Source organism: Camarhynchus parvulus, chromosome 14, assembly GCF_901933205.1.
Source record: "Camarhynchus parvulus chromosome 14, STF_HiC, whole genome shotgun sequence".
NCBI lineage: Eukaryota > Metazoa > Chordata > Aves > Passeriformes > Thraupidae > Camarhynchus > Camarhynchus parvulus.
Window position 1 is genome coordinate 7,917,529 of NC_044584.1, and position 21,319 is coordinate 7,938,847.

The window sequence follows — 21,319 nt, forward strand, 5'->3', positions numbered from 1 at the left end:
ACACTTGCCTTTGTAGCTTTGCTCATGCTGAGGTGACTGACTTGCATAGGTAACAGAAAACAGGAACTGTCTTGTTGTCAACAACATGGGCAGGTGAGGCACTTGCAAACTGGAACTGGTATTAATGATGATAACCAGATTAATCAGTAAGTCTTTAGCGAACCTTTGCTTCACTGACTGGCTGCTGCACCACAGGCAGCTGTTAAAATGGCATTGAGTTTTCTACCCTTGCAGAACAGCAAGAGACTGCAGCAAACTCTCTTCTGTGGTCCTGATTTTTGTGGTAAAATAGAAGGCCCTGAACAACAGAGGGAAGCCAGAGCTGACCCAGCTAGAGAAGTGGCTTTAGGAGGTGTCAGAACAGCCCCTGAGACTATGGCTGGGTCCTCAGATTTTTCACAGCTGCAGAGCCCTTACCACAAAGAGCAGGGCAGTCTGCCTGTTGGAAGGAGAAAGGTTTGGTGGCATCTCCTGTGCTGCCTCCCCTGTGAGCTGATGCCCTGCCAGCCCCAGCAGGCTCAGCTGCTGCTGTGAGCTGAAGGGCTCCCTCTTGCATTCCGTGGAGCACCATTTGTGCCCCAGGCTCCCTCTGGGAAGTGGAGGATGTCGTGGTTTATTGCCTGTGAGGGACTGTGCAGGCTGCAATCCCTCGATCTTCAGTGCCACCGTGTGGTGCAGAAGATGTTTGGGAGGTTCTAGTGATGGCCATGCTCTGTAGGACCTTTCACTAGCTTTAAGCACAGATTAAATATATTTCAGACCATGGTGCTCCGCCCCATAATTAGGGAGATAAAACAGCAGTGTGTATTATGTAGGAGGGGCAAGAGAATATTATGGGAAGGCAGAGAGAACCAGCTGGCAAACAGTTCTGCTCTCCATTGATTTAAAATCCTGGCAATTTTGAGAAGATAAAGCCTTTAGACATAAATTTTGCAACTTAGTCTCTGTAAAGACTTCTGTGATTTTGCTAGAAGCTGAAGCAGACCCTTTGCCATCAGAATGGGACTTCAGAGAAGTCTACAGAGGTTTATCCTTAAGAGTTCTTTGGACCTGTCTACAGGGAATGGAAGGACACAGATTGCAGTTTTGAAGGATGTTTCTGTGGGGTGCAGGGCACTACATCCCCACTGCCTCTCCTTTTTGTTGTCTGTGGGGTTTTTTAGTGCTGTACATGATGGGATGTGTATCCATCCTCTGGCTGTACAGCTGGGCAGCTGCAGAGCCGTGCTGAGAAGCCTGCAGGGAGGCTGGAGGGGATCAGGCAGTGTGCACCTCCAGATGGGATTGGTGGGAGGGCTGAGTCACTGTGCTGTGGGCTGTGCTTCACGCTGCCACCCTGAGCCATCCCAAACGGGCACCAGCGTGGAGGATGTGGAAGATGACTGGGAGGTTCCTAGGATTGCCATGGTTTCCTGCAAACCCCACACGTGGGGTCACTGTAAGGTTCTAGGAGGAACTTTTTCTCCTTCTTGCAGAGGCTCAGATGATGATGGGGAAGAAGAATCAGCTGCTCAAGGGAGCAGGCAGACACACGATAATCTGTACAGAGTGCACATGCCCAGCCTGTACAGCTGTGGCAGTAGTTATGGCAGTGAGACCAGCATCCCTGCAGCAGCACACACAGTCAGCAATGCTCCCGTCACGGAGTACATGTGAGTATCCCCAGGGAAGCCTCTCCACAGGCCTTCCTCCTCATCTCTGTTGGCTCCAGTGCTGCACTTCTGACCTAGAGGTAAAAAGCAGTGAAGGATTTTGTTTTTCTGATTGGCGTCTAATGGGAGAAGGGAATAGTGCTGCACTAGGAGGAGTTAGTTAGACAGCATGCTCCAAAATGTGAACAGCTTTGTGCTCCAGGACTCAGGAAAATGTCTAAAGAAAAGAAGTAGGAAGGTATTGTCTGGGCTTCTTATTACACAGTGATTCTGATCACCAGAAGACTTAATTCTTCACACAGAGCAGTCTTGCCAGAAGCCTCCCAAAAGACTGAGAGCCAAGAAAAAACCTGTGGGCTCTCTCTTTCTACAGTATTTGCAGTCACCTCTGACATCTGTTGGAGCTACCTAGTCCAGGTGGGACCTTCAGAGCTTTCTCCAGAAGTGCCTAACCCTGATTACATTTGGACTATCATCAGGGCCCATCTTTTTTTGGGCTGCCACATCATTTTGTTTATCTCCTTAGACGTTGTCCTCATTTTATCTCCATTTCTGCCACTTGGCAGTTCTGATGCTGCAGGGAGGCAGATTTTCACAAGGCCCTATTTTTAAATCACTTGATGTGATTCATTGTGGGCCCTTCTGAGTAAGAATGTAAAAATAGTGCTCAATCTGAGGAAAATTATGATCGTTTTATGCCCTTATCTGAAAAAGGGGATCCATCTGGTCTGTAAGAAAAGCTTTGAAGGAGACTGACCTGACGCAGTAGTTCTGGGGGTGAGGACGCTCTGCCCTGTGTCCCCATCAGAGACCCTCCCCAGAGAAGCATGGCAAGTGCCCCGTTACCATGTGTGTCTTCCTTTCCTAGGAGCCAGAATGCAAATTTCCAGAACCCCCGTTGCGAGAATACCCCGCTCATTGGCCGGGAGTCCCCACCTCCCTCAGTAAGTCTCTCTTTACTGCTCTTCTCTGCTTCAGCAGCTTTGGGGAATACACATTTGCCACTCCTGTGTACTCCCAAGGGAGCTGATTGTGCAGCCAAACACAGGATCTGGCCCATAAATGGCAGCAGCTTGAATAGACAAGCTGTGTCTCACCTGCCATAGAGAATAAAACCCTGCTATGCTGCTTTGGACATTGCACAAGAAAAGACTAAATAAAACTCAGTCAATTAATGCTGGTAATCCTATGGACCCAGTCCTGCCACCACTGAAGTGCATGAGTATCTTGGTGGGTGACTTCAGCAGGATGATTCACTTGCATGCAGTGTACTTGCTATCTGTGCCATTGGTTCCTCAAGTTTTAAAAGAAACTTGTTCAAACTGTAAATTCAGAGTTATTGCTGAACCTCTCTCCTTAATCTGCCCTAAAGAGATGGTAGGATGAAACCTGTATTATTTTTTGTTGAGATTTTTTTTTAAATCTTTCTTTCACAACTGTTTTACTTTCTTTGAAATCTATTTTTGTATTTAATTTCCTATGGAGGAAAAAAAGAAACTTTCATGGAAGGTTTTGGTATTTGGAGTGGCCTGATAGCCATTTCTGTATGCTGGATAAAACATGGGCTTGTCTTCATGGCTGGATAAGAACTAAATGAATCTTGCCCTCCCTCACTGGATCCTGTAAGCCTGATTTACAGCAGAACCTGGAGAACATGCCATCCCAGTGCTCACTAACTTGGTGGTGTGATTACAGAGGATGAGTAGTAAAATGCCTAATGACCAACCAGTCTTCAGGTGTAGGTAAAGAAAACACACTCTGTGGTGCCTGGTTCAAATTGATGGGAAGGGGAGGAAGAGGAGGTTGGCGGATGAAGGAGTAGGAACTGTGGTGGAAATGAGGGCATGCCATTCATGGTTTCGCTTCAAGAGGACCAGTTCATCTTGCTGTAGAGGAAGTGGAAATGTGCAGAGTTGATCCTTGTCTCTGTCCTTGGCCAGACCTCTTCCACCCTTCCCAAAGAGGTTTCCTGCCCCGTGCTCCAGTCGCGAGCTCTGGTCGCGTTATCCGCTCTCAGCACAGTCCCTGACGTGCTGCACTGCTGCTGTCTCCTGGGCCAGAAGGGCACTGTCCCTCTGCTACTGCCAGGGCACATGTTCCTTCCATGTCCTGCTTCCCCTTGCCCTACAGCTCTTCTGCTTCAGAGAAAGCAAATCCCCTTCCACGGGGTTGGAGTGAGGCAAGGAGTTCCCTGGTTCTTCAGTTGCTGTTTGTGTCAATGCCCTGAGTGGGAATCTCAGTCCTGCTGCCTTAGGCTGTGGTTTGGGAGTAGATAAAGGGTTTGTTTTTCTTCAGAGTAACTTGAGTTGGCAGCCATCAGTATGGGCTGTGGGGAAGTGCAGGAGCTGGGGAGGATGAGGGAGCAGCACTGCACCCATAGAAAAGGAGCTTCCCCCAAATGAGGGATGGAACCAGGCTATGGGGTAAATGTGTTTCCTGGAGGGATGTAGTAGACAGGCAGTGGAGAGAAGAAAAATGCTTTCTATTCTCATATTGGCAGGCAACAGGGAAAGGCTTTTCTGGGATTTTTGTATTTGCAGCTCTCCATAGCAGGTGGCTGAGACCGTACTGAGGCAGAAGGAATGGTAACTTTTCATAGCAAATTGTCTGTGGGAGGAGAGAGACAAAAAGGGAATACCAATGCACACATCCCTGCCTCTTTTAGGGAGGGAGGAGAGGGAGATAACTATCCAAGTAGGTTATGTCCAGTGGGCAGACAGAGCTGACCTATTCCATTTAGCTTTCTGTGAACAGATGGTGAAAACTAAGATGTGATGATCCCGCTGCATTGTTTGTCCGTTACTTTTCCTGGCTTTTTGTTCGTTTGTTTGTGTTTTTCCTTCTCTCATTCCTTCTGATTTCTCCTTCTTGCCACAGGGATATCCCCTTAGGGTGGTAGAGCCCACCTTGTCGCTGGCACACACCAGGGTTTCACTTGCTTGCACTGTGTTTTTCATGCACGTTGAGGCTGCACTCTCTTTTTCTCTCTCTTTCTTGCGTCATCACAGTTGTATTTGGCTGCCATGGACAGTAGCAGCCATATGAGCTGGCAGCTTAAGCCCTCGGACAGTGCTCGGACATACTGGTAACAGCGCCCGCAGATGGAACAGGTACTGCAACCAAGGTCCTCCCTGCTCAACCCCCTCTCCACTCCCAACCGCTCCCTTCATCCCTGCACTCTTTATCCCAGGCCAGTGCCTTTTATTTCTTCACATTCCTTCCCTCTGCACCTCCCACCCCATCCCCTCCTGCCAAGGGTGAAAGTGAAAATCCGTTTTTGGCTCTGGTGCAGACTCAAGGAGCGGTATCGACCTTCTGGAGGCTTCTGGTGCACCTTGTGAGGGTTGCAGGTGCCTGTGCCTCACAAAAGCCACCTCACAGCAGCTTCAGCTTGGATCCCACACTTCAGAACAGCTTGAACACCAGGTGCTGAGTGCTGCTCAAATGTAGGAGTAACCTTGCACTTCAAAAGCAACATGGAAGTTTTCTGATCGCAAGAAGCCGTTCTCTAGGAGTAAAGAGAACCAATCTAGCAGCACTTCAGTCAGGAATGGTTGTCTTAATTCAGCTTTTGGCTCTCCTTGAGCCCTGCTGCTGTTCTGCTTGTCCTTAGTAGCCATAACACCCAAAACCATCAATGCCAACCTGCCACAAGCTTGCAGCTCATTTGTAGGATTTTTAATTTTAAACTGTCCTGAAGAGTTACTTAATTGCCTGTCAGATCTGTGGGCAGCTTTTCCTTTTATCCTTACATTTGAGTCAGAAAGGAGCAAATTTTTAAAGAAAATCTTCCTTAAGGGTCCAGATATAATCACTAAGATCTGTTTCGTTCTGTTTCAAAACCTTTTACTGTTTTGTTTGTTCTGTGTGTGTCCAAACCATCCCATCCATGTCCCACAGACTCTGTGAGCAGGGCCCTCCTAGTACCATTTCACTGTCTGCATTCCTCACGGGCTGCAGTTGCTGGTGCTCTCCAAGACAGCCAATGTTTGCTCCCTCATGACAAAGAAAGAGGAGGTGCTCTGCATTTTTGGGGGGTTATTAGGTTGCTTAAATACAGGATGTGGTTAGGACTACCAGACCACTCAGGTGGTGTGAAGGACAGTGCTCCTTCAAGGGAACTACACAGTGCCAGGAACGTGCTGGTTCCAGTGGGAACAGGGAGCCCTTTGCTTTTGGCTGTCATTCTCTTCCCAGAAATACATATCCATAAAGCTGCTGCTGTTCCTTCTTCTCTGCTTCTTCTTCTTCTTCTTCTTCTTGGCACTTCTCTCAGCCTTGCACTGGATTGCTTTCTGTTCTCTTGGTGCTTGGTCTGCATCCCTGCTGCTCCTTGCTCTCTGCCTGCCTGCCTGGCGGGGGGGCTGGATGGGGTGTCTTGATGCCTCTGCCGTGGTGCATGAATGCAAACAACCTTGTCTGAAGCATGGTGCCAGCACCCTTGAAAAGCTCACAGCTTTCTCCAGTCTTAAGTCTTGCTAAGACCGCTCCTGGGCCTCAGCTTGTGGTGGGGTTTTCTGCTTTGCTGTTCCTGTAGGTGGTATTGTAGCAATGTTAGATGGATCTGTTCCATGAAATAAAATACTGGTGAGGGTGGGGAAATTCTAGGGCCTTCATTCTAGACTTGAAATCCCTGGGCTGGAGCATGACCTGGTCCCAGTCTGCACTGTCTCCTGTTTATCTATGGTCCCACCCGAGCTTCATGTGGCTGGCTGAAGGGCTATGGAAAAGGCACTGCATTCTTTCCAGGGCTTGAAAAACAAACAAAACCAACAGAAGCTCTGTTCTTTTGACTTGAAAGACTTAAGTCCCTTTGAATTCAGAACCCACTGGCTAGAATTAGCTGTTTCCCTGCATCTTGTACCTCCCATACATAATAACACCAAACCCTCTGTGTTTACTGTGCTCTAGCTGTTTGAGATCAACCTTTCAGAACTTGAATCCAGAAGCTTTGGTCTTTATTGCATTACCTGAACAGCTCTGGCAGGAAATCAAAGTCAGGGTAGCTCAAGAGGAATTCACGTGGGTTTTAAACCACAAATAGTAAATGGTTTGTACTCAGTCATGGTTTCATATGGTAAGTGATCTTGCAGCATAGCTTAGTTAGCTCTGAAATACTTATGGATTTCACAGGAGTCAGTAGAATTTATGGCCTCTAAAACAAACTTATTATTCCTTAAAATTAGGGTTTTTTTTGCAGCCAATGATTCCTTTGTGCCCAGGCTATGTGTGTTAAGTGCCTAACTAGCATGTGCTGGCAAACCACACCTGTGAAAGTTTATACCCTCAACAAGGCTGAATATGAAGCAGAGACTTCTATTTTCTTTGGAGAAATACAAAAATAACCCTGTGTGCAATCAGCTGTGTTTGTTGGAGCTGGCTGGTAAGTGACTGAGAGGTGCTGTGCTGAATAGCACAGGCACCAGCAGGAATGGGAACAAGAACCCTTTCAGGTGCCCTTCTTGGGGAAGCTGACAGTGAGGTGGAGGTATGGGGTGAAACTTGTCCTCTGTGCTGTTTTGGAAAGGGTAAATGAGGGTGTATAGGCACATGGGTACTTCCAGTGAGCGTGCTGGAAGAATGACTGAATTGTGCATGTTCTTTAACCTTCTATGAAAGCTCCTCTTTAAAGGAAACTAAATGCAACTGTGAACCTGACAGCTGTGGGCCTCAGAGTGGAGTCCAAGCCCTCCTTGGTCTGAATTGTGCTCAGGCTTTCTGTCTTTAGAATCACTTTTTAAAGGAGTTAAAGACATAGTGATTTTTTTAAAAGCAACTAAAGGCTTAATTACTTTAACTCTGGATAATATAGTTTGGTTTCATATCCAAAAGTGCCAAGTATCTGCTGATACATCTTCATCTGCTGGCCTGTCCAGCTGTTGGGACCTGTGTGTTCCACAGCATCTTTCCTCTGCTTCCCAGCAGAGGATGCAGAGAAGGACTTGAGGAAGGACTCAGCATGTGGAGAAGGCGGTGGTACCTGGAGGGTGATGCTGAGGCTGACCCAGAGCACTGTGACAGAGCTGGGCTGTGAGAGGTGCACAGGGCAGTGCTGGCTCTCTGCTGCCAGCTCTCTGTCACACTTCCCATGGTCATTAAAAATACACTTAACAGAAAGAGTAACTGGTTCAGCTGAACTGGCAAGAGGTACAAAGGTGCAAAAATCCCAAGTTAAGGAGAGAACATCAGCCCTAACTCTGACTACCCTGAGTCTTGATTTGTTTCTTGTGGTGGATTTGCAGGTAGGTTTGAATGTAAAATACTCTCTGCTTGACTCTCCAGATCTTGTGTTCCTGGTTACTTTGTGTTAGTGACACTTAAACGACTGTGCGGTCTTTTCTTTTTGGAGGAAGGAGGGAATTCTTTTCAACTTCTCCTGCCATGATAGGTGTACTTTGTACATCTTTGAAATGCAATTCCTCAAGTAGTCCTCTTGATTTTAATGCTTTAAAGAAAGTTTATATTGCATGTTGTGTGCTGAGCCCATATGACTAGTCCAGAAAGATGCACAATAACCTTCCATTATCTGAGATTTTATTTTTTTTTCTAAATACTTCTTACACAACTTTAGCACCGGGGGAAGTTCTCTGTTCATACTCATCTCCTATCACATATCACTATAGAGAATGCAAATGGAAAATGAGCACTCAAATGGGTTTTTCCTTCTAGGGCACTCTTCTTATCATGAGGCTAGGATGGTAATTTCAGCATTGCACTACCTGAAATGTGCCCTACTTACTCTATGACAAAGTTCTTTGATTTCTAAACCTCTCTGAGCCTGTTGGGTTATTCTCCTATGTATTAATAACACCCTAAACTTTATTTCTGAAACTGTAATCACATTTAATAAGCTGTATAGATTATTGCCCTTAAAGTAGCTCAGCTTGCTATTTTCTATCTTTTTGCCCTCTCACTGACAAAAAATACATCTTAGAAAGAACAGATGTACCCCTTGTCTTCTAAATATAGATGCCATTTCTGGGCCAGAGTTTTATATTAAGATCCATGTTCTGAAAAAGTTTTCCAATTATGGAAGACACAAAAAGCTGAGTGTGCAAGTAAGCCACAGGTGTCTTCATCTTGTGCTGCTGGGATCAGCTCTGCCAGAGGAGCAGTTTCTCTCTTCTATTGTGCAGAGGTTCAAGGCAGGTCAGTCTTTGAAGGAAAACTGATAAAATACTGTTAATTCTCTGAAAACCCCCATGGACAGCTGAGCTTTTGAGAGCCTAAAGATGCCTCATAATGTTCTCTCCCAGTGGGCAAGATAAATCATACCTCCTGGTGTGGAACTGCCTTTCAGTTGTCTCTGCCAGCTTAACTGGCTATTTTATGTGGTTTGGTTTAAGAGGTGATAAAAAGTCAGAATGCTGAAGAGCACTCTTGGGAAGTAAGCTGTGGATATTATAGAATTATGCAGGCTCCAGAGGGTATAAAAAGAGGAATGAAATGTCTGTCCTCATTGCTTGGTTGTTAATATTGTGGTAGCAGAACCCAGAAGGTATCAAACCCATTGGCATAAAGAGGCAAAGTTCTGTTCTTACTGCTGGATTTTATTCACGTGTTTTTCAGCTCATTATTCAGAGCTGAATGACACAGGTTACCTCAGTAGCTTCTGGGAGCTGTTCTGGATTGCCTTGCTTAGAATAAAAAAGAGAATGAGAACAGCACCACCACCTCCAAATCAAACTAACCTTCATCTTTGTGACTTGCTCTTCTCACCCCCACGCTGGAGTCTCATCTGCTGCTGCACAGTGCACAGCTTGGATCCCAAACCACAGTGGGCTGTCACCCACCTGATAACTTGCTGATATCATCCTGTTTGATGGCAGCCTGTTTCCAGCCTGATAGGGTGTGTTCTTTCTTGGGCATAAATCATTTATTCCTCACTTTTCTTTCAAGCTGCCCATCCGTGGCACGTGCAGTCTTCTAATGCCCTCATTGCTGTAAAATGCAATGTGAAGATACAGTGAGCACCCATTTTCTTTTCAACCTGCTTTTCTGGCATGGTTGAAAGCAGTAACATCACTAAGAGAGGGTGAAAGTGCGGGGTGGGTTTTTACATCTGCATCATTCCCATTTCCCTCTCTTCTCCCAAGCAACATATGTCATGTTTTGACTTAGTGACTGTTGGATTTCCTTCTCTAGAGCGCTTGGATAAATCACCAGCACCCCTGCAGCAGAGTGGCAGAATGTTACTCAGAGTGAACTATGCAGTGACTTGTGAAACTTTCCTCTTAAACACTGATTCAGCAGCTCCTTGAGATGCTTGCTGTAAATACACACCATGTTATGCTGAGAAGTGGTAGAAATCTGTGGTTCCATCGTGACATTAGTCATTCTGACTTAACTTTCTGTTTGTTTGTTTTGTGTTTTTTGTCTTGTCTTTTCTTTCTCCAGTACACCTCCAGCATGAGAGCCAAATACCTCGCCACCAACCAACCTCGTCCAGATGCTGGCAGTGTGCATTAAAATGAAAAAGCAAAAGCAAAAAGCAAAAAAAAACAAAAAGAAAAACAAAAAACAAAACCCACACGTGCAGTCAGACTAAACAATGTGCCAACTGCTGTGCCCCTGTGCTGTCCTTGTAGAACAATCCTGCTGTTCTGCCCAAAATCTAGTGCAGCTCCTTCTGTTTCTCCAGCCCAGACCACCCTTCCAACCTGGTACCTGGCCACTGAGTGGAAGCTCCTTTTGAATTTAAGCCTTCACCCTGTAGTACAAGAGAGCAAACGTGTGCTGGCCAGCAGCTGACAGCACCTGGGCAGGAACCTGGGCCCCAGCCCATGGGCAGCTCACCAGAGCAGCCTGGCAGGAACAGGGGGTGAATTTCTTCTGCCTCCTTCTTCCCCCTTCTGTTCCAAGAGGGACTTGGTGAAAGATGGTGGTAGATCTTCTTCACTTCTGCAGTGGGACCAGCAGCCTGTCAGACACTGAAGAAGCAGCTCTGGGTGCCTGTGGCTGGTGTGCAACGAGGGAATGCTGGGGAATGCACAGCTCAGCATCTGGTGGGAATCCTCTGGTGAGAGAGGAGGGACTCCTGCCTCAGGGTGTCACTGCATATCCACTGGAATTTGCTCCAGAAGAGCAAACCATTTCACTACCCTGGTTAACTTTTTTTTTTTTTTGGAGTCCATTAAGAAAATGCCTTTTTCTTTCCCTCTATATCTATATGTGAATTCTTGAGGAGGAGCAGGGGGGCCCAGCACCAGTCAGTTTCCCTGTCCACTGCTCTGGAGCTGACTCTCTGCTCCGCCAGGGAAGCCCAGGTATTTGCAGATGGCATTCTGGGTGCTGCCTTTCCCAGGCTGACACAGATCAAACAGGAGCCAGCCACTCACTTGGTGCCAAATTTTTCCAGGGAAAGACTTTTAAGACTTTATGGGAGGTATTTTTGCACTAAAGAGTTTTGGCTCTCTGATGCTAGATCTTATGGGACAGTAGCTAGCAAAAGTAAGAGAAACTGGAAGCACCAATGGATTTATAGCAAATGCAAGCTCTCCACGTGGGAATGACCTGTGAACTCTGCTGGACTTTCTTTTTTTCCTTTTTTATAAACCATAATCTACAGCACAGGGTTGCTGAAATGGCATTGAAGGAGGTTTTTGGAGCCTCATTCCTAACAAACTCACCAGATTGTCAGTGTATCTTCTGTGTTTAGAGTCCAAAACCCTCGACAACATTGTGACTGTCAGAACAGATTTCTATTTTTTTCTATTTTGTTTAGTTTTCAAAGGCACATTGCTAACCACTATCTGACCATACTAATGCACATGTAAGGCATTTTCTAGACGTGAGGCAGAACAAGGCTTGCAAAGGGGCAGCTGGGTGCCTGCAGAGGGCAACATCCTTCACTGGTGCTGTACTTCCCACTGAAGAGCAGTGCTCCAAAGGGCACTGGCAGCTTCCTGCTGGAAGAGGAGACTGCCTCTTGGGAGGTGCTGTCAACTACTGCCCTTTCACTAGGGTAACTATAATGTTCCTTTTTGTCTTTTTACCTCTTAGTAGGGGCATCTTAGCAGAGCTGCTGAGCATTTTATTAAACAACTGGCAGAGGAAATTGAGTGGGAAGCATCTCTCAAACTGGAGTGGAGCCCTTGGCAGAGGCAGTTCATTATCACCTCGGTGATGTTCAGACTGATGTTTGTTTACCCCTCGTTTGCTGCTTGGGGCACAGAATTACCAACCTGCCTTTTCTCAAGTCAGTTGCCTTCTTGCAGTGAGGTGGGAGCTGCTCCTGGCAGGCAGCTAAACAGGCTGCAGGGATCTGCTGGGAAATGGTACCAGCTCTGTGGCACAGCAAGCTTTCAGACTCCTCTTAAGATAGAAACCACTACTAAACTGCAAGGCCAGCTGTTACCATTCGAAGGAGTGTGAGACAGGGAGGAGGCATCACCACACAGACAGGAGGAGAAGGATTTGGAATAAACTTCACACTTCACCATGAATCTCTGGAAGCAGGATATTCTTGCTCAGGACTGAGTATGCCCTTTCAGACATATTGGATGGGCTTCACACTGAAACATTACCTCTGTTTTATCAAATAACAAGGGCAGGGAAACCTGGTCACAGGTGGTATGGAGGGACACTGTGGCTGACGAGCCCCAGGGCTTCCATCCTGTCTTGGAGCCTACCAGGAGCTGTGGGTGTACAGGCTGAGTTAAGGTGATCTTGCAGGGCCCCAAGCACCCAACTGTTCTCTGGGGAACCCCAACCTTTCCCTCACTCTGAAGAAAGCATCAAGAGCCATATATAATCCTTATTAAGGCTGAGTTGTTCTGCCATCATCCCTCCACACAAGGATGTGCTCCGATTGCTACTCACATTATCAATTTTAGGAGAGCTGCCCTGAAATCTGTGGCCCAGTCCTACTGGTGGAAGGCACATGTTTTGGAGGCTGGAGGGTGTGGGGAACCCTGTCAAAACAAGTATTTCTGTGTACCTGCACAGAATGCACCCTGAACCTGCGTGTGGCTGCACTTTGGGCTGGGTCTAAGTTGTCACTGTGGCATTGTCTGTGCCACACAGGAACAGGAGTGAGCCTTTGTTTGCAGCATCCAACAGAGCAGCCACCTTGACCTGCTTCCTTCCAAGGTCTGGCACAGCCACTTCCAACACCCAGAACAACTTCTGACAGTGTTTGGGGCTCGCAGCAAGGCACAGCTGTGGAGATACGTGCTCTGTGACTTCAACATATAACTGGAAAGAATGTTATGGAGATAACATTTTGCTCTCTGGGGGCCAGCACAACGTGACTGCGGTGTGAGCAGTGTACCTGTGTCCAGCCAGCACTTCCTTTACTTGACATGGATATTGCACTTTTGTAAAGCATCCTGGAACTCTGCTGCCCCGCTGCATGCTGTGCAGAGCGCTGGATAGGAAACACAGACAAATGGGTTTCTTTTGGTTTATTATTGTTATTATTACTACTACTTTTTTGGGTTTTTTCCTTTTTTTTTTTTTTTTTTTGTTTTACTGGAACCTTGAGCAACAGTGTGGCATTTCTGCAGGCTGGTCTGAATGGATCTGCTGAAGAACAGATGGCCTTTGCCTATTCTTATGGCTGCGACATAATCAGTCTCATCCATATGGTCACATTCAGTCTGAGGAGGGGACTTTGAAAAGCCAAGATCTCCCAGACTCTGTGCCTCCCTCTAGGGTGAACAGCAGGTGCTATCTGGCAAAGACTCATCTGTTCTGGATGGCATTCATGGTTGAGGGAGTCCAAACTCTTCAAGCTGCAGGAGGTAAAGCTGTAGAGACTTCTCTCTCTTCCATCGTGTCTCTCTGTTTTTAATGTGACAAAACGCCGAGGCCATATCACTTGGTGTGTCCTAGCTGACATTATTGGACATTTCTCGTGTTGCTGGTTGCTAGAAAAAGGGTCCAGAAGTTGGAGGAGCTGAGATTGGCCTCTGGACACCTCGCTGACTGCAGAGTGGACGGCAGCTTGTCCGGTTGAAGGTGACTGCATCGGTGAAGACACTTCATGTTACCTTTTCAGAAGCACAAATGTGGTCATTGGCTTGTCTGGTTGGCTTGGTTTATTTCCACTGCATCATCATGTGTGAATGACACTTTCTTTTGGAACTGAGAACTCTTCCAAGCACACAAACATCTCCACAATGTGAAATGTAAATAGCATGTTGGACTCTTGTGTCCAGTGTTCAAGACTGCATTGTAATTGTAAAGGAAATCAAATCAAGACTTGGCTGTGAATTTCTTGTGCTGTCTTGGGAATTATAACTGTAGTGTTTGTATCCTGTATGTATTATTAAACTGAATTCATTTTGTGTGCTGATAAAAGGGTTCAAGCTAAGATTTTTAGCGTGCATCCATGTACCCAAATGTGAAGGATGGAGTGCTCCCTTCCCCTCCTGTCCTTTTTAAGTTTTCTCCATTTGATAGGTGTTGATTTTCCGTGTACAGTCATCTCAGCCAAGATGCAAGGGATGTTCATTTGAGTGCTTTGAGGGGGACACAGTGCATGGGGTTTTAAGTGATCCTAAGTCAGGATTTCCATAGCAGTTCCCTGAAACTACATGAAAAGTTTGGCCTTTCTGAGAGCTGAAGCATTTCTCAGGGAGCTGCTCAGCCATTGCTCACGAGAGCTGTGGGTGCTGCAGGGTGGTGGGAGGCAGGAGTGGGTGGGTGCCCCCAGAGCAAGGTCCAGGTGGGAGCAAGCCCAGGCTTCACTTCTGGTGCCCCCTTCTCTCCCTCCCAGCAGCCACTGAAATACCATTCTGAGCCCTTTGAAGAAGAGAGAGGTGTCTTGGCTTGTTGGTCCCTGCCACCCACCCCAGTTCCAGAGGAGATGGGGTGGGTGGGTTTCCCTGAGCTCGGGAGAGGAGCTGCCTTTGGAGTTGTTCCTGCCTGGGCTCCAAGGAGCAGCCAGGGTCTCCCCCATCCTAGCAAGTGTCAGTGAACACCTCTGGATGGGAGGGGAAAAGCCCAAAGCCCTCCAGGGAGGTACTGAGGAGCAGATCTCAAGCCTTGAGACAGAGCCAAGGCTTGGTCTGTACCTCCTTTCACCACAGCCTCCCTCCCTTTTCCAGAAATGGTGTGTGTGTGCTTCCCTAGGCAGCCCAGGAGGCCCAGCAGAAGTGTGGGGTGTTCTATAGCAGTTCCTAGATGGCTGACAGGTGGTTTGTGCTGTCGGGGGGTGTGGGATCTCTGCCAAGCCGTGATGGTGAGTGTGCTGCCCAGCTGGGAGGTGAGGGATGGGTTACTGGTGGCCTGGAGCTCCCAGGTGCTCACCCAGCCCCTGTGGCTGCATGAACAAAGTGGAACATAAATTGATGTACAACCAGAAAGTTCAAAATGCTCCTTTCCTAAAGAGGATAACTGTAGCATGAAGCTCTTAGGTGCTCTGCATATTTGATACCACATTGCTCCTCACTATGCAATTCCCAACTCCTTCCTTCCTGTTCCTCCTCTAATCTCACACCAAGACTTCTCCAGTGGCCTCTGCCCAGGAGGCTGCTGAAGTCCCAGAAAAGCCTCATTTCTTCCATTGTCCTCTGCCCTGGGTGCAGCTGCCCAGCTGTCACGTCGTGTGCCTCAGGTCCCTTGGTTAACGGGAGGCCCCATGAGTTTTATTCACATCATTCAGAGGGAAGTTTATTTTCTTGGACACTGTGCACAGAAACCTAATGGTGAACATGTACCTGGCCTTTTTGTAACTTCTCTGTTTTGTTTGTTGTTTTTTTTTTCTTCTTAACCATAATGGTTGTATATCATACCACTTTATATACATATATAATATATAAATATATATAATTTTTTTTTAAAACTTCGGACCTGCTAGTTTCTTTCAAGTGTTCCTGCACTTACCCAAAATGTTTTTAAATTGTGAAGATTAAAGAGGATTGAGCCCATTTTTGTATCTTTACTTTTAATTCTGTAGTTCTCTTGATTGTAACGTAGCTATTTTTTACTGTAACTTTTTGGTTTGCAAATACTAAACAAAAAAACCTAAATGTAATATCTGTGGTTTCTATTCAGCTTGGGTTTCATGTTTTAAAAATAAACGATTTAAAACCACTGTTCCTGGTTATTCATCTGTATTTTGTCCCAGAGGGAACGTGGGCTGGGCTGGTGGCTGCAGTGGGGATGTCCTTGTACCTGGGGGCAGGAGATGTGGAGCAGCCATGGGACACATCAGCCTGGGAGATGTTCTCCTGTGCCCAGTGAGTTTTAACCCCTTGAGGCCCCTCTGCTGCTTCGGTTATTCCCCACTGGAGCAGCAGGAAACACAAGTGGTTCATTTCCACCAGCACAAGTACAAAAAATGTGGAAAAATGTCCTGGGATGGTGCCCCACCAGCTCAGCCCTGTCAAAGGCTTTTCTCTGGGGGAAGATGAAACTCAGCATGGGCTCAGCTTGCTCACTGCTGCCCCAGGGTATTGTGGGTTTCTCTTTAGTTCTGTTTGTGCACTTCTCTGATCACAGGCCCAGCACCACATCACTATCACACAGTGAAATGAAACCTTTACCTTCCTCTAATTTTCCTGATCTGTTTTCTGCCTGATCCTGCCCCCATCCTGTGCTATTCTTGCCCTGACCTCAGCCCCTCCCTTCCTAGGTGTGGGGATAAGCAAGAATTCAACTCTGTCTTTATAAATTTATGTAATTTTTTTTAATGCTGTGAGTATGGCTGAAACCCACACCAGTCCACAAGTCCAGTTCAGAACCACAGAGGGCTCCTTGTTGTGACTTACTCCCTATGCCTGTGAATCCCAACAGACACCAGTTTTCCTCCCTTCACTAATAATTGACAGATGTGTCTCCCCTCTTTTTTTTTTTTATTCCCATCTAAAAGAGGAACCCACCATCTTCATCCCTGACCTGAGATGATTAAATCTGCTCTCTAAAGCTCTAAAACGGCTTGGAGCAGTCAAGGGAATCTCATGGCATGAAGGAAAATAAAGCCTAGATCGGAGTCATCAGTGTAAATATTTTACCAGGTTTATGGGCTCCACCAGGGATGGGAACATGCAAAGGCCACCTTGCTGGTGACCTCTCCCAGTGTTCTCCAGCCACCCGCAGGAGCTGCAGCTTCCCTCACCCTCTGCACTGCTCCCAGTCCCAGCAGGAGCAGGGCTGAGCTCTCTCCTGAGCCACTCAGGGCTTGGAGAAAACAGAGGGAAGGGTGAAGTATGTGTTTGAATAAACCTCACCCTCAGATCAGCCCTCAGTAGTGGTCCCTTAGATCTCAGTCCTGGGAGATAAGGCAGGGAGGGGTGCCCTGGGGAGGTGCTCCCAAACGTGTTTGCTCTGTGCTGGGCTGAGCTGCGCTAACACCAGCGGTGCCTCCAGCAGCTCCCGTGGGATGGAGGATGGAAAACCACCAGGCAGAGCTGGTGGCAGTGGGACACAGCTACTGACTGCATGTCCCCAGCTGCTGTCACCTCCTGGCGTGGGAAAGGCCCCAAAGTGCAGGTCCTGATTTGTGCTGAACGTGGCACTGTGCAGGCAGCACCTGCTGCTGGTGCTGCAGCCTGCTCTGCCCAGCTCCTGCCATCAGGTGCATTTAAGAGCTGGATTTGTGATTCTCCAGGAGGGTCCGGAGGGGTTTTGCACTCTCCACGAGTCCAGGAAGGCAGCAGGCAGCAGAAATTGCAGTTCATCTTCTCTAACCCCTCCTGAAGCACCCTCACTCCTGAGGTGTCGCTATTCTCAGTTCAGTCAAAGAAAGAACAACAACAATTTCTCACAAGCTAAGCCTAAGGATCTTAGAAGAAAAAAAAAATCAAACAATTATTATCTCTCTTTCTATAACCATTTTTTATAGATATAATTTGCTAAAAGTGCTATTCATAGCACACCAAGTGCTATTCATAGCACAGACATCTCTCTTTCTATAACCATTTTTTATGGATATAATTTTCTAAAAGTGCTATTCATAGCACACCAATAGTGTTAGAAGTTTTCACCTTAAGACCAATCAAGTCTTAAGTCCACAACTGTTCCTATAAGAACTGTGGCTTTCTGAATACTACACTTAATAATAAAGAGTCTTTCAAGCCTTCTGCATCATGGAGTGAGATGCCAATCACTCTCCAATCAAAACACCACCTGGTACCACACTAAGCAGTGACCCCGTCTCCCCACCTGTTGTATTAAACACATTTACAACAATACATATATATAACAGTGAGCATTACAATAACAGAGTCCAGCCCCTCCAGGGGCTTTTCCCAATGCATGTCCATCCCCTCCAGGGGCTTTTCCTGAAGCACCCAGCCAGAAGCATCTGCAGCTAATCCAGCAGCGATCCAATATTGCTGCCAGACTGCCACAGAGCCCTGGCATGTCCAAAGCTTCTCCAACCCTCTCCTGGGGTCAATCTTCTTCTGAGATTATTCATCCCCTCCAGGGGAACTCACCATCTTCTCCAGGGACTCTCTTGGTCCTCGCTGCAGCCTTCTCTGGGACTCTCCTGGTCCTCACTGCATCTCTCTCTGCTTCTTGCAGTCTTCCTCTGCAGTCATCTTCTGGGCAGCCTTCTCCTAGCTCTTCTTGCTGTCTTCTGACTCTTTGTCCGGCTCCCACCCTTTTATGCCCCTGGCTCTCAATTACTTACAGGTGTTAACACAGCTGCAACTCATTGGGGAATACTGTGCCCCCTTACCATTCTCCCTACACCCACCCACTCCATGGTGCTTCCAGGAGGTCGTGTTCTCTCCTTGCACTGCAGGACAGAGCTGAGTGTCCACTGGAAAGAAAACCCCGAGCAGGGAGATTCTGATCAGTCTGACCACATGGGGATGCTGGAGCCCTGTGCTTGGCACTTTGTGAGCAGAGGCAGAGAATGCTCCATCCAGGGCTCCTCACCACCCATGTCTCCAGCCCAGCCTGGTTTGTCCAGCACTCCAGCATCTCCCAGTTCATTTAGGAGTGCCCAGGCAGGGACAGAGGGTGGATTCACTGTGGCCATGGTGATGAAGCAGCAGGTCACACTGCTGTGTGCTGGAGAGGGGATGGATGGTGGCAGGAGCAGAGGATTTTCCTTCTGCAGCTCAGCTGGGCCCTCCATTGCTGCTGGGACCGTTTGCCTTGGCTCTGCCTGGAGCAGGGGGTGTTTCTCACCATGGCCTCAGCAAAAATCCCTGCTCAGGGATTTTTGAATCCCTCCCAGCCCGTGGAGGGAAGCGGGAGGAAGCACAGCTCCCTGCTCACTGCGAGGTGTTGCAGATGCTGGTGCTTCCTCTTCCCACCAGGCAAACCTCACGGAACCTGGAGCTTGCACCCTGTAAATCACACCCAGCCATTCCTGAGCTGTTCCAAACACATCAGCTCTGGGGCTGTGCATGGGCTGCTCATCAGGGACCCAGAATGGCCCCAGAACTGCCCAAGGGCTTCCTAAGTCAACAGCCACCCTAAATAAGGGCAGCTCACCAGGCTGGTGAGGACACGGCTGGAGCATCAGCCAGTGCTGGCACTGCTGCAGTGTCACTGCTGCTGCAGGTCCCTGTGCTCAGTGTGGACCAGCACAAACCCAGCACTGCTTCCCTGGTGAAAGCACCATGGATTTGGTGGGGGCTGAAGGGGGACACATCCACTGAGGAGGAGGAGGAAGGAGGGGTTGGGAGTGGGGCTGTTCGGTGATGCTGCAGCTTCGCAGATCTCATCTGGCAGCGCCGTGGGAAGTGTTTCCAGATGCTTTTGAGATGCTCAATTTATCTCCTCCTCCACTCTTGGCTTGCCAAATGGCTACAACATCAGAACTGGCCCCACTGGGCAGCTGAGGCAGACCAGAAACAGCAGTTGCTGGGAGCTCTGGGGCAAGGGGGATTGGTTTTGATAGATTCAAGCCCGGTCTTAAAAGTCAGGAAGGGAAAAATAAACTTTGCAGGGCTTTTGGGTTATTTATTTTAGCCACCTGCATGTTATGCAGGGGTGGGAAATTGTAGAAGGGTGAAAAAAATAAAGGGGCAGTGGTTGAGAGCTGCTGTGCACGTCCCAGTGCTGTCTTGGCCATCCCACAGCCATCACTCTCTGCTGCAGGGCTTTGCAGCCCCTCACTCCAAGGCAGACAGTGCTGGTGGTGGATTAAATCCCTCCAGCTGCACAGAGGTGGTGGGATGCAGATCATGCCCCCACAGGGGTCCCAGCACTCTCCCACCCAGCACTGGGACAGGCAGCTCCCAAAGCTGCAGCTGCATGCACCGCTCAGGCCCCGCCATGCGGATTCTTTTATGTTCATTTCCCACAAATATTCCACTTTTCTGGGCCAAAGCAGCTGGAAGTGGCTCTTGGAGCCAATTCACACAAGTTTTGTTGTCTCCCAACGCTGCCCTCCCACCCCAAGCCTCAAGTACTTCTCGCTGCTGTCGGTACCAGGATGGGTGTTTGTCTGTCGTGGGTGTTTGTCCCAGCGCCCTGCACATGGTCCCTGGTGAAAGTCCCCACAGCCAGGCTGGGAACACAGTGACTCACATGAAGGCTGGGGCTGCAAGTGACCCAAATGCAAATTAAACACACAAAAAAAAAAAAAAAAAGGAAAAGGAGGTTGGAAATGGCAAAAAGGACTAAAGCAGTGTGTCACTCTCTGCCCTCGATGTTGCAACCACCCAGAGATGGGGAAAGCCTTTAGCCAGGCACAGCGCTGCCAACAGCAGCAGTGCCTCCATAGTGGCAGTGTCCCCAGCAAGCCTGGCTTGTCCCCACCCCATCACCACACAGCAGACTCTCCAAAAGGTACAGCTGCCTTATCAGCTGCCTCGAGCAGGCGAGAGTAAACAGGACGTCCCACACCAGCGCCGGGGTGCAGATGAAAGCAGCCTGGCCTGCAGAGGCTGCCAAGTATGCGAGAGCAGCAGGCTTTGCTTTTGTTTTCCTTTTGTTTATTAATGCCTGTATTTATTTACTTTTCAGCCCACGAGTAGGGGAAGGAGGAGGGAGAGGCTGGGAGCCTGGTGGGAGACAAACTGGAGGGCTGGTGAGCTGCCTTCCCCCCCTTCTGAAGGCTCAGTGGGGTATATTTCATGTCATTATTTTATTTTATTTGTAACTTTATTTTTTTTATTTGTATTTGTATTTACTTTACTTTTTAAGCCCCATCTGGGAGTTGCACCATGCCCAGCATCCCCCCAGCCTTTACCCCTGCCAGGGGCTCCTGTTCCTCAGAGGAGCATCCCAACCCCAAGCCACAGCCCCTGGCTGCCCAGAGCCTCGATGGGCACTTCACCCACATCTGCCAGTCCTGTCTGGGGTGCAGGGGAGGGTCAGGCTCGGTGAGGTGACAGCACCACTGCTGGGAAGTGCCCACGCTGCCAAAACCGCAGCCTGTGAGCAATAGGAAAACTCGTGGGGGGCAGATGGGGCTCGGTGTCACAGCTTCCTGTGCCTGACACAGGTCCCTTTGCTGACCCTGCACCAGGAGAGGCCTGAGGGCCACCAGATCCTGCACCCAGCACACCATCCCTGGCTCAGGCAGTGGGGGAAGGCAGCACTGCTGTCCATCCACCCTTCCCTTCCTCCAGGGCCCTTTTTGGGGTGGCCAGGTCAGGGCAGTGCTGGTTCTCTGGGGTGCCACACTCTCAGCCAGAGCCCCACCTCACCAAGGGCTGCAGAGCTTGGGGGACTTTTGATTTTTGTGGCTGTCTGAAGGGTGAGCGGGCTGGGAGGAGGGGGGCTGCTTCAGCACACACCGATTTCCTGCCAGG

At 48.4% G+C, this 21,319-nt stretch overlaps 1 protein-coding gene across 4 annotated transcripts in view; it reads left to right on the forward strand.

Moving 5' to 3' along the window:
- Positions 1-15,693, forward strand: part of TTYH3 (tweety family member 3) — a 76,184-nt gene extending 60,491 nt beyond the window's left edge. For 2 of the 4 annotated variants that reach the window (XM_030958469.1, XM_030958467.1), the window contains exons 12-15: positions 1,476-1,652; positions 2,521-2,596; positions 4,661-4,762; positions 10,050-15,693. In XM_030958469.1, the coding sequence (XP_030814329.1) occupies positions 1,476-1,652; positions 2,521-2,596; positions 4,661-4,741 (334 nt within the window). In that variant the 3' untranslated portion in view covers positions 4,742-4,762; positions 10,050-15,693. The remainder of the gene's footprint in view (positions 1-1,475; positions 1,653-2,520; positions 2,597-4,660; positions 4,763-10,049) is intronic. The other 2 variants (XM_030958471.1, XM_030958468.1) reach the window with 1 other exon arrangement.
- The last annotated feature ends 5,626 nt before the right edge of the window (positions 15,694-21,319 follow it).